This window comes from Neophocaena asiaeorientalis, unplaced genomic scaffold (assembly GCF_003031525.2).
Source record: "Neophocaena asiaeorientalis asiaeorientalis breed wild unplaced genomic scaffold, Neophocaena_asiaeorientalis_V1.1 scaffold964, whole genome shotgun sequence".
Lineage (NCBI taxonomy): Eukaryota > Metazoa > Chordata > Mammalia > Artiodactyla > Phocoenidae > Neophocaena > Neophocaena asiaeorientalis.
Window position 1 is genome coordinate 597,113 of NW_020175787.1, and position 15,590 is coordinate 612,702.

At 39.7% G+C, this 15,590-nt stretch overlaps 1 protein-coding gene across 1 annotated transcript in view; it reads right to left on the reverse strand.

Moving 5' to 3' along the window:
* The window catches only part of DCTN4 (dynactin subunit 4), a 32,645-nt gene extending 24,257 nt beyond the window's left edge, over nucleotides 1-8,388 (reverse strand). The window contains exons 1-3 of the mRNA XM_024732249.1: nucleotides 8,237-8,388; nucleotides 5,729-5,799; nucleotides 3,343-3,521 (exon numbers count right to left, since the gene is read on the reverse strand). Coding sequence (XP_024588017.1) covers nucleotides 3,343-3,521; nucleotides 5,729-5,799; nucleotides 8,237-8,371 — 385 coding nt within the window. The 5' untranslated portion in view covers nucleotides 8,372-8,388. The remainder of the gene's footprint in view (nucleotides 1-3,342; nucleotides 3,522-5,728; nucleotides 5,800-8,236) is intronic.
* Nucleotides 8,389-15,590: the final 7,202 nt, after the last annotated feature.

A 15,590-nucleotide genomic window follows, 5' to 3' on the forward strand; every position in this document is an offset into this window, starting at 1 on the left:
ATCAGTGGTAGTCAGGAGCCAGGAGGTGGGGGGGGGGGGGAAAGGAATTGACTACAAAGGGGCATGAGACAACTTTTTGGGGTAACGGAAATGTTCTATGATTGTGGAGGTGGCTACATGGCTATACACATTTGTCAAAAATCAAAGCATTTTACACTTAAAATTGGTGAGCTTCATTATATGTAAATTATATCTCAATAAAGCTAACCAAAAAAAGCGGGGTGGGGGGGGGAACTGTAACGAGATACCATTTCACAACCATCAGTTTGGAAAAACTTGAAAGAAGTCCAACAATGCTAAGAGCTGCCGGAGATCTGGAGCAATGGGTAGTCTACTCATATATTATTAGTGGGAGCAAAAATTGGTAAACCATTTTGGAGAGCTAAACATGTACACATCTTAAAACCACCAATTTTACTTTGTTATATAGAGAAACCCTTGCTCTTGTGACAGGAAACACACACAAGAATGTTTCTAACAGCACTGTTGTCAGAACCAAAAAATTGAAAACAACCTAAATGTGAAGAAGAGATCTGTGGTAAGTCATGCATGAATCACCCATCATCACAAGTACATACCACAGACAAACCTGATAGAGATAAATTGTAGCAGGATGCACAAAGCATGGTTCTATTTGTTTCAAGTTGAGAAGCATTCTTTGCTAGTGGCTACATACATACATGAAGAAGTGCAAAAGCATACATGGTTTTTTTCAGATGACCATCTGAATTCAGGACTGTGATGACTATCTCTGTCTAGAAGGCAGAAGAAGGCAGATGCAGTGGGGGGAAGGCTATACAATGGGCTTACACTGTTTTGGTTATGTTTAATTTCTTAAGCTGGGTGATAAGTTCATAAAAGTGTATTATTTCTATAATTAAAAATAACTTTTTCCAAATAAAAAGGACTCCTGTTGAAGGTGACACTATAGCCCCTTGCAAGAAAAGGCAGCAATAACATCCTTAAGTACAGTATTTATATTTTAAAAGTTGCCTTAAGGCAATTATGAAAAATAATTATGTGAAAGAAATGTTTTAGTAATATTTTAGAAAATCTGAATGTTTTACCTAATTGCATTTTTAGAACTGGTGATTTATTCTAAATGTAAATTTGAGAGACATTAAAAAGTTACTGCACATTACTGACACAATGGCTTACTTACAAATAAACAAACAGTTCTAACTAAAGTGGTTTCAGGGCTTCTCAGACACCAGTGACATCATGGAAGAAATGAAATTACCTGTACTCCTTAAGAACTCCTAGTATTCAATTATCACTGTCAAGATACCCTAGAGGAGCTAGATTTCTAGAAACAAGCACAGCCTTTAAATTCTGAAAAATAAATTCTCCAATTCTAATAGCTTACAGTCCAGAAAGTATTAAAAAAGCACTTACAGAGTAACAAACTGAGAAATCTATCTGGATTTCTAGGCTTCCTTTCTTTAACTTGATAAAAAGAAACAAAATACAAACATGGAAAAAATACACTTTAACTCACTGAACTAAGTGCCACTTTGAGGTTGCTTTCTACATGTAACATAAATTCATAAACAAATTCAAACAATTTACTTGCTACACTGACATTAAAACACACACACAAATATTTACTGACAATCTAAGAAGATGCCACAGATACTTTCCAATATAAATCACAGTTCAGGAAATGCCTACCCACCAATGAGCATTTTTAAGGGACTTGTTTAGTTGGTTTTTTGTTTTTGAAGAGTATTTTATCAACATAATGTATGAAGTTAGAAAAACAACCAAGAGCTCAAGCATTCTAAACCAAAGGGTGAACTCAAGAGAACCAAGGATTAAGTTTTAAGAATAGAGTTGAATCTAAAGGAACTTCACCCATATTTACTTCCAAGCTATGTAAGAATCTGTAGAAAACTTTTAGCTGAAGTCCATCTTCATTTTAGTTATGTCAAATAACATAATGAGTTTTTAGTTGGCTTCCTCATGTAAATAGTAAGTTGATTTTTTTTTTTTTTTTGCGGTACACGGGCCTCTCACTGTTGTGGCCTCTCCCGTTGTGGAGCACAGGCTCCGGACGCGCAGGCTCAACGGCCATGGCTCACGGGCCCAGCCGCTCCGCGGCATGTGGGATCCTCCCAGACCGAGGCACGAACCCGTGTCCCCTGCATCAGCAGGTGGACTCTCAACCACTGCGCCACCAGGGAAGCCCCAGTAAGTTGATATTTTTAATGGAAATGTAAAAATGGGAATTTTTAACAAATCTAAAAAGTTTTCACAAAATTAAACAAACGAAATTTCAGAAAGAAAAAAGACAATGGGGAGTTAGCAGTGCTGCTGTTTATATAAAAAATAAACAGCAACTCAAGATTTTGAACTGATTGTAATAAAGTTTCTACTCTCTGATATTAACCATGGAGTACAGGATATGAATAAAAAAGGAAGTTTCCTAATGAAGGTAAATGCAACCTCTGCTTTGAAATGCTCAAATGATGGAAAGGTAATTTAATACCTTAGGTTTTCTTTAGGTCCAAACATACATAACTTTCCTGTTTCACTTATGATACATATAGATGTATCTTTGAGCATGTGTTTGAATGCTCCAGGATAGATACTTGGACATGTAATTTCTGGGTAAAAGAATAAAAGCAATTTGAAATTTTAATAAATGTTGTCAAACTGCTCTCTAAAATGGCAGCAGACAAAAGAACTATTTTCCCATATTCTTGTCATACTACCAGATTTTTAAAATTTTGCCAAGTCAATGGACGAAGTTTTAATTTGTATTTTCATGATTACTGGCAAAACTGAACTTATCTTTTTGCATATTTATTGACTTAAAAAAAATCACCTCACCAAGTTGTGTGCAAGAAAAAAAATCCAATGTGCACACTTTGGTTATTGACCATCTTTATTTCCATTTCTGAGAGCTGCAGTTCATATCCTCTGACAATTTCTTTCTTTCTATTGGGTAGCTTTCTGATTTCTAAGGGTTCCTTATTTTTGGTTATTTATCTTTACTGTTATATATGATCCAAGCTTTGTGACTTTTATCTTTTAGGTTTGTTCATGGTGTGTTCCACCATCAGGAGCATTTATTTTTTATGAAGAACATTAATCTTTTGATTCTAAAAAAGTATCAGATTTATAAATGCTATTTTACCAACTTTAAGAAAATGAAATAGTTTACCAAGTCTCAGAGGAAACATCACGGTCCATGTGAGAATGTGGGAACATAGAAGATTTAATGACAAAATACTCTGAATTTATCGCCTACCTCCCAACAGGTAACAGAAATAATGATTTGTGTGCAATTACAGCACTGCCGATTTCACAAAATCTCATGTTGAAGTCCGCCTCACTCACCCACAGATTTGTCTGCCATGCCCACATCTCTAGATGTCCAGCGACAAAATCCACAGGCCAGGTAATAGGCTTTCTTCACCGTGGTCTTGGCTGGGTCATCTGGAAGCTGTGTGGAAATGCTTGTTGCCCGAGTGGAGAGGGTGTGCATACAGCCAGGACAGTCAAAGCAGTTGGCGCATCTAGGACACGACAAACAATCATTGATTCATTCAACAAATATTTACCGAGCACCTACTATGTGCCAGACATTGTTCTACATGTTAGGAATTCAAGAGAGAACTATAAGGGAAGCGTGGCTCTCAAGCAAAAAGAAATTAAAAAGTACTCTGAAGAGGCTCCTACAAACTTCATTTTAAAATTCCAAAAGTATTACGATAATTATTTTTAAAAATGCAATCATCATCAAAGTTCCTGAAGAGTTACAGCATGACCCAATCCTACTCCAGAGAGGGAATCACGGTTAGCAGTCTGGAGTTAACTTTTAGACTCTTTTACAGACCACAAAGATTTCTGTGGGACAGAGAAATGTCACAGCTTATGACTTTAGAGAGAACAGACCAATTGCACAATGGAAAACTGAGAGGCAACAATACAATAAGCTGTGAAACTGGGTTTGGAAAATAACTGCTTGTTTGCTGTGCCAGAGAGCTGAAACAGATACCAAACAATGTTACCAAGATGAAATGTTTCAGAAGCGGCATTTTCAGGGTTTTCTGCTCTCTTTAGTCATTACTCTTCCTAGTGAAACACTCAACATTCCCCTACAGTCCTCCCCATGCCTTGTTATTCTTAACTTTCCCACCATCTGAAATTATCAAGATTTCACCTCCAGTCCTGGACTTGTTCTGACGTTCCATTCCATAACTCCAATTTTCTGTGATATTTTGCTACTAGGTAATATCCTCAAATAAGGATAATAATAGTACCCACTTCATAGGGATATTCTGAGGATTAAATGACAAAATTTAATGTATGGAAAGCATACAAAACTGGTTTATAAGGAGCTATTTCTCCGGGACAGGAAAGACAAAACAGTGGTTCATATCCATGGAGGTACAGAGGTGTGACTGGTTACAAAGGACTTCCACACCATGCTAAAAACCAAAATGGCACCAGTAGCAGTGAGTACCAGATCTTGCTTTTTAATACCAGATCTTGGTTTTTAATACCAATCTTGATTTTTAATACTACCCAGATCTTGGTTTGCAATACCAATCTTGAATAAAAGGTACCAGGGCTCCTTGGAGAAACGGCTAATTCTAGGACTGAAGCAGAAAATATAGAGGATGAGCCTGGAGTAAGTAAGAAAGTTCTCAAACAACTGAATAACACTTCGCTCCTCCTCACTGCCATATAATGATGGGGGTATGCCAAAGGGAGAAGGAAGTCTACTAAAAGAGGTCCCAATGGCCAAAGCCGGAACAATCTGAATTAAAAAAAAAAAAAATAGTAGTACTGGATTATAACCTAAAGTATAAAATAAATATTCACAAGCCCATACTGCTTGAAGTAAATGACTAAATAAATAAAAAGGGGAGAAGAGAAAAATCTTCCATACAAAAGAATTCCAAGTAATACATGGAGATAGCCTTCATGGAAGGGGATCATAACTCCCCACTATTTAAGTGTGGGCTGTAATAGTGCATTTCTTTCCAAAGAGTACAATATGGGAAAGGAGAAGAAAATAAAAAGAGTAACTTTACATCAGAGAAACCTGACAAACACTAGCTCAAGCCAGGTAATCAAAGTTAACATCAATAGTGATGTCATGTTGGTGGTATATACCTTTGATATGATGTGATGAGAGATGCACTTTACCTGTGTGGTTCTCCTCCCCACAACACATTCCCCCAGCTGAAGAGAAAAACATAAGACAACTTCCAATTGAGGGACATTCTATAAAATATCTTACCAGTACTCCTCAAAACTAAGGAAAGTCTAAGAAAATATCACAGCAAGAGGAGCCGAAAGAGACATGACTATTAAATATAATGTGGGTATCCTGAATAGGATCCTAGAACAGAAAAAGGAGATTAGGGGAAAACTGAGGAAATCTAAATAAAATATAGAGTTCATTTAATAATAATGTTACCAATAATGTTCATTAGTTGAGACAAATATACCATACTAACATACGACATTTATAATAGGGGAGACTGGGTAAGGAGTAAACAGAATTTTCTGTATCATCTTCACAGTAATTCTTAAGTCTAAAACTGTTCTAAAATACAATTTATTTTTTTAAAATGAAAGTTTCACCTTTGGCATAAGTGATGCTAAAAAAAGAAAAACAGTTTGTTAAAAATGAGAGTTAATTCCATGTGCTTTTTTACCAGCTATTAAAGAAACAGCTGGGGAAAATAGAAAAAATTGATCCCAGTCTTACCTATTCTTTTTTAGTTTGGCTTCAGCCGATGGCATATTTTCTAAACAACTGGGACAATAATGGGAGTCCACCTAGAAAGAAACGAGAAATCAAAAAATCGAAGGAAAAGACATTTAGCTTGGCTTGTATATATGCCTATGCCAATTAGTGAAATTTAAATTACATTATTCTGCAGCAGAGGTGAGAGACCATTGATCTGGCAAAGAACCTGGACTGTTTTCAGCATCGGATTTATTCTTCAATCACCTGTTGTTTTCTTAACCTCTGGATTTCCTGAAATCCTTCTGTTTTTCCTTTCTGATCTTTCCTATTCCCTTTCATCAGGGTTTTATGTATTAGACGTGTTAAAACATGTTTATGTAAAAGAGCTCTATGATAATCTAAATAGATTAATAAATAAACCCAATTTATGAGGCTGTGATCAAATATCCTTCTATCTAGTCTAGCTTTGTGTGACTGCAATAAATTGGCCACACAAATTGTTAAGAGATTTTAAAAGTTTTCCCATTACTGAGGTATTACGTGTTCACTGAAGAAAAGCATACATTAACATTTACAAAGTCAGCTGTAGCCAACCAATTAGAGATTTTTAAATGGCAAATTAAACTACTAAGTTAACAACACAGTCTTATTGTATTTAATGCAAAAACATAGTACAAAATTAAATTCATTGTATTTTTTTAAGGACTAAATATTTTCTTTAATGTAGTAGATCCTATTTGATAATTCTAGAACTCTAGTCACCTGCAGATGGACAGATTCACTTGAACATAAATACTATGACAGAAACTGTTTTCTTTTTTCATCATCTGCTTATAAACAGAACCACCTTTGAAAAGATAAAGTTACTGCTCAAATAAGTCTCCAGGAACACAAAATATAATACTGTTAACTTATATTTGCACTTACTCATCATAAAAGGCAAAATATAATTTATTCCTCCCTGTCCCCTTTCCAAATTATGCTCATCCCTTCATATGCAGCTCCAACCCCAGGCTTGTCATTTGAAATTTCTGGACTGCTTCAGCCCTCACTAACATCATCCTTCCCCAAACCCTAATGGCCTCCATTTCACAGGTGCACACCAGTCCGTAAAAGATTCAGTCACAGACTGAATGTCCTAGCTGAAGAGATCCTTACAGATTATGGAGACTCAGCTCCCTAATGATCACCAAATGAGAATCTAATCCAATAAATTCTAGAGGTGGCGCTGGGACAGCATCCTAAAGAGAAAGGACCTGCCAAAGAATAAGCATACAAAGTGCTAATGGAGATGGAGAAAAAAAAAATCATGTATATAATACAGCATTGATTTTTCTCTTGTGTTATTTAACTGCTTTCTCTGACTATTCTTAACAGTATGAAAAATATTCCCAATAAAATAATAATTATTCATAATGTGTAAAATGGCTTATAGCATAGGACATATTCTCATATGCATTTTTAACCGTCCAGGGATCCTCAAGTCCTCTGAATCAGGCTGCTTGGTTTCAAATCTTGCTGCCCCCTCCCACCCACAAATTTTTGGCTGTGTGACCCAGCGCAAACATTATGTGCCTCTTTCTTTAACTGTAAAGTGGTTTTTAAAAAAGGGTATCTATTCTAGTTTGTAGGATGATTAAAGATTATGTAAAGCACATGGCATATTGAAAGTACTGAATAAGCATTAACTATGTATTATTACTAATCAGCTTTTCCTTCACGAGACTGCAAGTTACTCAACAGCAAGATTTGCGTCTTTTAATCCACAGAGCCTATTGAATGAACAACATGTTCCAAGTGCTGCAGAAGTTCTGGGGTTTTGTTACTTGGTGATTTTCTTTTCCGGGGGTCTTTTACATTTTGAGCAATCCCACCTCCAACGCCCACTTGCGCCAGTGAAGGTCAGAAATGTACCCTCAGGAGAAGCGCCATGAATATAACACTTTGAGCTTCTTAAACGACAGACCCGATTGTAAGCGCTTTTCTCTCAGCTCACCCCATCCCAACCTCTTATCTGCTGCAGGCCTTGGGCTGGGTCAGGAAACATAACAAGGCAGTTTGGAAGAGGGCCCAGTTTCTGCCCAAGCAGGGGCAGAACTTCCAGGAAGGGAGGGGCTTGGATGAGAATGCCCGCGGACCTCCCCACTCCCTCAATCAATGCTGGAAAGACGATATCTCGCCCCTCAAGTGGCCTGAACTAAGCATCCCCATACCTTTTCTCCCCCTGACCCACCCAATAACCAACACCCACCCCCCGAAGGAGATGGCCAGGGTCCCCAAAGTCAAGTTTGCCCCAGAGGGCGCTCTAGAACAGAAGGGCCGCTCAGCCCCACCCAAGGCCGCTCCTCCTTTCCAAGTGACAAATTACGTACGTATAAGCAAATTAAATCACAGGCAAATCTGAGTGACGGAAGGCAGAGCCAATCAGCATGTTAGGAAAATTACCACCCGCTGGTCGCGCTGACTAGGAGGAACCGCCTCCCCCCTCCCCCAACACACACACTCTTCATGGGACGACTGCATTACCTCGTGAGACACACATTCCAGCGACCGCAGCTCGCTACAATAGCGGCAGAAGTAAAGCTGCGAGAGCGGGGCCCGAACCTTCTTTTCTCCCTGGACTACGTAGAGAACCCGCTCCGATTGCAGCAACGACGCCATCTTTAGGGGGAGGAGCCAACGACGCTCTCGTCGCGTCACGTGACTCGAGAGCGAGCGTTTCCCTGGCTTCCCTCCCTACGTCTTTCAACGTAGACTTTGACGTAAGGTTTCCGAGCTAGAGGGCCTTTGCGCCGGACGAAAGTCAAAGTGCGCATGCTCGTCTGGGGTTCCAGGTTTTCACCCCGCCTCCACCTTACCTCTCCAGCATTTTTGAGAGCGTCAGCCGTCTGGGCTGAGCTTAGACCTTTTTTTGATAAGTACGGAGTCGCAGAACAAATCCATACAGACACAGTGCGCTCCTTTCCTTTGTTTCTAACAGAAAGGAAGGCTGCTCTTCTGTTTTATTTAACACTGCCTCTACCGCCCTCACCTTCCAGACAAACATCCGGAAGTTAGGGAGGATCTCTGAGACAGAGTTTCATGGGAACTGGAAAACTAAGAGTCCACACCAGCACTTTCTTCTGACAGTCTCGTTACCGACCTATAGGAAACTTTCACGGACGTTATCTCGTTTGAAGTTTCTTAGATTGAGCTCCTCCACGCAGAAGCCATGTCTCATTCATTTTCAGGTTTCGCATATTTAGCGTTAGGACTAAGTCTATACTGTGGGTGTTCAATAAATATTGCTTAGTGAAGGAGTGGAATCAATGAATGAACAATGTTGCTAGGTGTCGTTTACATTTTTCTAGTGCATAAACTAAAGCTTAGACATGTAAAATAACCACTTAGAGCTGGGCTGGCAGAGACTGGAGCCGATGTTACCTGCCATCACTTAAGTGCTTTTTCCTTTGTACTAATGTTGTATTATTACCTATCTGATATTAGAGTTGGTGATTGAGAAGAAACAGAACTGAATAGTAATATTAGTTGACGTTTATTGAGCATTTACTGAATGCAGAACACTGTGTCAAAACTATACATACATTGTCTCATTTAATTTTCACCAGAACTTCAAAAGGCAGGTACTATCATTATCTCTATTTTACAGTGCAGGAAACCGAGATCGGGGTGCCCTTCTCTTCTCCCAAGAAAGCCTGGCCATCTCAACTGGGGCAGACTGAGATTCCTCTGCTCTGTGACTGGTTGTCAGCAGTAGCAGAATCCCCAATGTGTAGGTAGGGACCAGCCTGGGCCCTGGGCAGCAGCAAGGCACAGGCACTGGCACTGCAGACAGGCACTGGGAGCAGAGGGAGAAAGTGAGTCATAGGAGGATACCTGGCTTGGTTTCTGAGGCTCCCAGGGCCAGCCTGCTTCAGTGGTGCTGGCAGGTTTTACCAAAACAGACAACAGCCACGGGTTGGAGTCTGCTGACGCCTGCTCTAGACTCCTGGGTGGACTGAATTATCATATACTAGAAAGATCCTAGTTCAATACTTGTATTTTTCAAATGGAGAAAATGAGGTCCTGAGTGTCAACATGCCCCAGGAACATGCCCCAGGTTTTCTCACTCCTGGTACAGTATTCTGTTTTCTAATTCCATAAATGCAGTTCCCTGCACACTACAGCAGTTCATTCATATTCACAGCAGAGTAAGAAACCAGTTGCTCTTCTAACAACACTTAAAAAGAGAAGAAAGCAAATACAAGGGAAACTGGAACATTAATTGATGGCCTACTCATTTTTGCCCTGGAACTTTGCTGGAATGCACCATTCCCATTATGGGCACATGAGTTTCACACCTCTAGAATGCTGTCTGCTTGGCTTCAATAGTAATTTCCCAAGCATACCTCAAATCTAACCAAGGCTTGTTCCCACCCCCACCCCCTTCTCTGCTTAGTAGAATAACCGGAAGCTAATGCTAATTCTGTGGCACCATGGAACACTTCCTCTGTGCTCTGCTGAGGACGCAGGAAGGTGAGATGGGCATCCTCTTTCGGCTGGAGGATGCACAGGGTGACTTCAGGTTAACCACTGCAGCTATTACCCAGTTGCTGCTAGTACTTAAGGCAGACCTCAGGCCCCTGAGGGGCTGGCTCATAAGAGATAGCTGGTGGCCATGCACTCTCTGTGCCCACTCACTACTGAGAACTCGCAACTGACACAAGAGACCATAGCTCTCTGTGAAAGAAGGGTAAAGTCATGGAGCTATAGAGCTAAACATGATCTTAGAGACTAACTAGTTCCCTCCCCTTATTTTCAAGATGGAGAACTGAAGCCCAGAGTAGGGAAGAGACTTGCCCAGGTTCCCAAAGGAAGATAGAGGTGAAGCTAGGGTTTGAATGCAGGTCTTTGTTCCAAGTTTATTTGCCTTCACTACACTTTGCTGGACCTCCATCTCTCCACAATTCACCATCCAACCCTAAAGCTTGCTTCTGGGAGACCACCAGTGTATTGTTTGTTGAATTGAATAAAAGATAATTGAAAATTGAATTCCAGCCTAACTCAGTATACTATCTTCAACTATCTGGAACTTGCTGCAGATGGAATCCAGTAACTAAAATTTTTTTTCTTTTTGGTCTTTAAGTAACTGCTTCTTTCAGAAGGTAAAGGAAGAAATAGGGGAAGGAGACTGGTCACAATTTTAAATAGGGTGGTCAGGGTTGGCCTCATAAGAAGGTAAGATAGGAACAAAGATTTGAAGGAGGTGAGGAGAGGGCTGGGTGGCCATCTGGGGGAAGAGTCTTCCAAGCAGAGTCTGAGCAAAGTCTCTAAGGCCTAACTGAGGCACAGCAAGGAGGTAGTGGGGCTGGTATGGAGTGAGCAAGGGAGAGAGGTATAGGGGATGAAGTCCCAGAGGTAATGGGGGTGCAGCTCATGTAGGATCTTGAAGGCGTTTTAAGGATGTTGTATTTTGCTCTGAAGGAAGTGGGGAGCCATTATAGGATTTCACGCAGAACAGTGATACAATCTAACCTACATTTAACAAGGGTCACTCTGGATACTGTTTTGGAAATGGACTGTAGAGGGACAAGGATAGAAGCAGGGGGTGAATTTGGAGATTACTGCAGTGACCAGGCAACAGGCAACAGTGCCATGGACTAGGGATTCTGACTATATTTTGAAGTAGAACTCACAGGATTTCCCAATGCCCAACCGTGGGAAGACATGTACATAGACTTTCATATGAAGGGTAGTTTGGAGTCAGCAGAGATGCCCTTGCTAGGCTGGGGGAAAATCCATTTCACGGTTCAGCCAAATTCAGCTGCTGGGAGTTTATTTCCTCAGAAATTATCAAGACTCTCTCTTCTCCTGGAGGTCAAAATAAAAACATCACAGAAAGGATCACTTTTATATTTAGAGGAAGCAAACTTGTTTAGTCTCTAGTTTACTTTGTTCCAAGTCACAAAGCACGGTGATTGCCACACAGGGAAGCATATTTCACAAGAAGCCCAGAGAAAGAGCCAGCCCATTGCTAAACACATGAATCACATCTTTGGAGCTCCAGCTCAGGCTGAGAATAGGAAACTGGTGTGGGAGCACCCAACACATTTGCAATGATGCCAAGGGCTCTTCCAAACGAGCTTTACCTTTCGCCATGCAGGTAAAATGAGTTAAAAGTTAAAGTGGGGGAAGAGATATGGGAACATAAGTATATATATAACTGATTCACTTTGTTATAAAGCAGAAACTAACACACCATTGTAAAGCAATTATACCCCAATAAAGATGTTAAAAAAATAAAAATAAAAAATAAGATAAAATAAAAATGTTAAAGTGGGTAGAGCACAGAACATAAGTTGCTACGTATTTGTTATTCGGCCACAGTTTAGTCCAGTCCCTTCATTTACAAGTGAGAAAACAGTTTCAGAGAGAGGAAGTGTTTGTCTGAAGTTACATGGATCTCCAGCTTACTTAATGAGCACTAACTAAGTTGATTTCTTTTCTTATTTTTGAATGCTTGGGATCTCCAGGCTTGCCCACACTCTCATCTGTGCCTCTCGAGTGCCTCTTACAGTTCATTTCTGGGAAGCTCTTTTAGACTTTGAGCTGTCACTTTACATGAGAGAATCTTTCTGCCCTCCCAGGGAAGTTCAATGGGATGTTTTGTTACTCTTGACCACCTGTAGAAGCCAGCCTGCAACTTGTCCTTCAGTGGTATTTATACCCTTGTGTATTCCCCTTCCACATTGTACCAGGGTTGGACTGTGTGACCAATAGCATACAATAGAAGTGGTGCTGACCCTTCTGAGATTAGATTATGAAAGTCTGTGGTTTCTATGCTGGGTGCCCTATTGCTGTGTTGGGTGCTCTCTTAGATCACTTGTTTGGGAAAAGCAAGCTGCCGTTTTGTGAGCAGCCCTATGGAGGCGCTTATGCAGTAGGGAACAGCCAGTGAGGACCAAGGCCTGCCAACAACTAGTGAATGAGCTTGGAAGTAGATTCTCCTGTTCCAGTCAAGTATTGAGATGACTACAGACCCAGCTGACAGACAGCCTGACTGCAATCTCTTGAGAGACCCTGAGTTAGAACCACCTACCTAAGCAGCTCCTGGACTCCTGACCCTCAGATACTGTGAAATAATAAATGTTTGTTTTAAGCTGCTACTTTTATTTTGAGACAGGGTTCAGTATCAGTTTTATTTTGATTGTTTCACTTTGAAAAAATGTAAATGCTAAGAAGTTTTGTTCACATGAATAGGTAAAAGGAAATGAAAAGTTTTTCTCACAGCATTGTCACACAATTCTTTGTATTTCCTCTAAGTTATGTACCAAAAATTCCATCATGAGCCTCAAAAATTAATTTTCATGATTTATTAGCTGACAATCCCATTAGTTACTTCAGCAATTTTGTTGAAAGCAAAGGATTATAAACCTCCTGTGTTGCAAAAGGTCTTGTTAAGCAGAGATTAGCGCCATTCATTTTTCCACATCAACACCCTTATTTTGGCTGGTCCTGTTGTTTGGTACCCAGAGGCTTCTGTCCCTTGGGGCAATGCACCAAGGTCAGATTAGCCACATGTGGGGTAGCGGGGAAAGAGGAATGTTTTTTTCTGTAAAATGAGAGAAGGGCTGTTGAGAAAGAGGAGGTTGGAAAGGAGACTCAGTGTTCTCAGGGAGATCATTTTAGGAAGTCAAGAGCCTAAAAATTGGTTTCTTTACAAATGAATGTGCCCATGGACTCCTGGCAATTCTTTGTGTGTCCCCAATGATATTCCTAACCTAGTATGATTAATTTACCTCATCTCAGTTTCCACATCTGCCGTTTGGGACTGGCATTATCTAAATCACAGGATTAATTTGAGGATGGAATTAAATTACATACCACATGTAAAGCACCGAGCACAATGTCAGACATAGAGTAGGTATTCAGCAAATAATGGATTCCTTCCCCACCTTTCCAACTTGACATGCCCATTTCTTTTTTACATGCCCAGTTTTATGCAAGTACAATTAATAATATATTTTTCATTTAACAGACTAAACAGCATGTTTTGAAAGGTTATGTTGGGGGAATTCCCTGGTGGTCCAGTGGTTAGGACTCCACACTCTCATTGCTGAGGGCCCGGGGTTCAAACGCTGGTCGGGGAGCTAAACTCCCACAAGCTGCACAGCATGGCCAAACAAATAAATTAATAAATAAATAAGGTTAGGTTGGGACCTAATCAAACTTAAAAGCTTTTGCACAGCAAAGGAAACCATTAACAAAACAAAAAGACCAGCTACAGAATGGGAGAAAATATTTGCAAATGATATGACCAACGAGGGCTTAATTTCCAAAATATACAAATAATTCATAGAAGTCAATATCAAAAAAACAAACAACTCAATCAAAAATTGGGCAGGAGACCTAAACAGACACTTCCCCAAAGAAGACATATAGATGGCCAATGGACACATGAAAAGATGCTCAACATTGCTAATTATTAGAGAAATGCAAATAAGAACCACAATGAGGTATCACCTCATACTGGTCAGAATGGCCATCATCAAAAGGTCTACAAATAATAAATGTTGGAGAGGGTGTGAAGAAAAGGGAACACTCCTACACTGTTTTTGGGAATGTAAATTGGTGCAGCCGTTATGGAGGTTCCTTTAAAAACTAAAAATAGAACTACTATATGATCCAGCAATCCCACTCCTAGGCATATATCTGGAAAAGAGGAAATCTTTAATTTGAAAAGATACATGTATCCCAATGTTCATTGCAGAACTATTTACAATAGACAAGATGTGGAAACAACACAAATGTCCATCAACAGTTGATTGGTTTAAGATGATGTGGTATGTATACACATTTTATAAAATATACAATGGAATATTAGCCATAAAAAATGCAATACTGCCATTTGCAGTGACATGGATGGACCTAGAGGATATCATACTAAGTGAAGTAAGTTAGACAGAGAAGGACAAATATCAGCTGATATCACTTACATGTGGCATCTAAAAAAATACAAATGAATCTGTATACAAAACAGACATAGAAAACACAATTATGATTAGAAATGAAAAAGGAGAAGTAACAACTGACACTGCAGAAATACAAAGGATCATGGGAGATTACTACAAGCAACTATATGCCGATAAAATGGACAACCTGGAAGATATGGACAAATTCTTAGAAAGGTATAATCTTCCATGACTGAACCTGGAAGAAACAGAAAATATGAGCAGACCAATCACAAGTAATGAAATTGAAACTGTGATTAAAAATCTTCCAACAAACAAAAGCTCAGGATCAGATGGCTTCACAGGTGAATTCTATCAAACATTTAGAGAAGAGCTAACACCTATCATTCTCAAACTCTTCCAAAATATAGCAGAGGGAGGAATGAAACTGAGTTATTTGTAGTGAGGTGGATGGACCTAGAGTCTGTCATACAGAGTGAAGTAAGTAAGAGAAAAACAAATTCGTATGCTAACACATATATATGGAATCTAAATAAAAAATGATCAGAAGAACCTAGGCGCAAGACTGGAATAAAGATGCAGACCTACTAGAGAATGGACTTGAGGATATGGGGAGGGGAAAGGGTAAGCTGGGACAAAGTGAGACAGTGTCATGGACATATATACACTACTAAACGTAAAATAGATAGCTAGTGGGAAGCAGCCGCATAGCACAGGGAGATCAGCTCGGTGCTTTGTGACCACCTAGAGGGGTGGGATAGAGAGGGTGGGAGGGAGGAAGATGCAAGAGGGAAGAGATATGGGGACATATGTATATGTATAACTGATTCACTTTGTTATAAAGCAGAAACTAACACACCACTGTAAAGCAATTATACTCCAATAAAGATGTTAAAAAAAAAAAAAAGAAAGAAAACGCACTTATGATT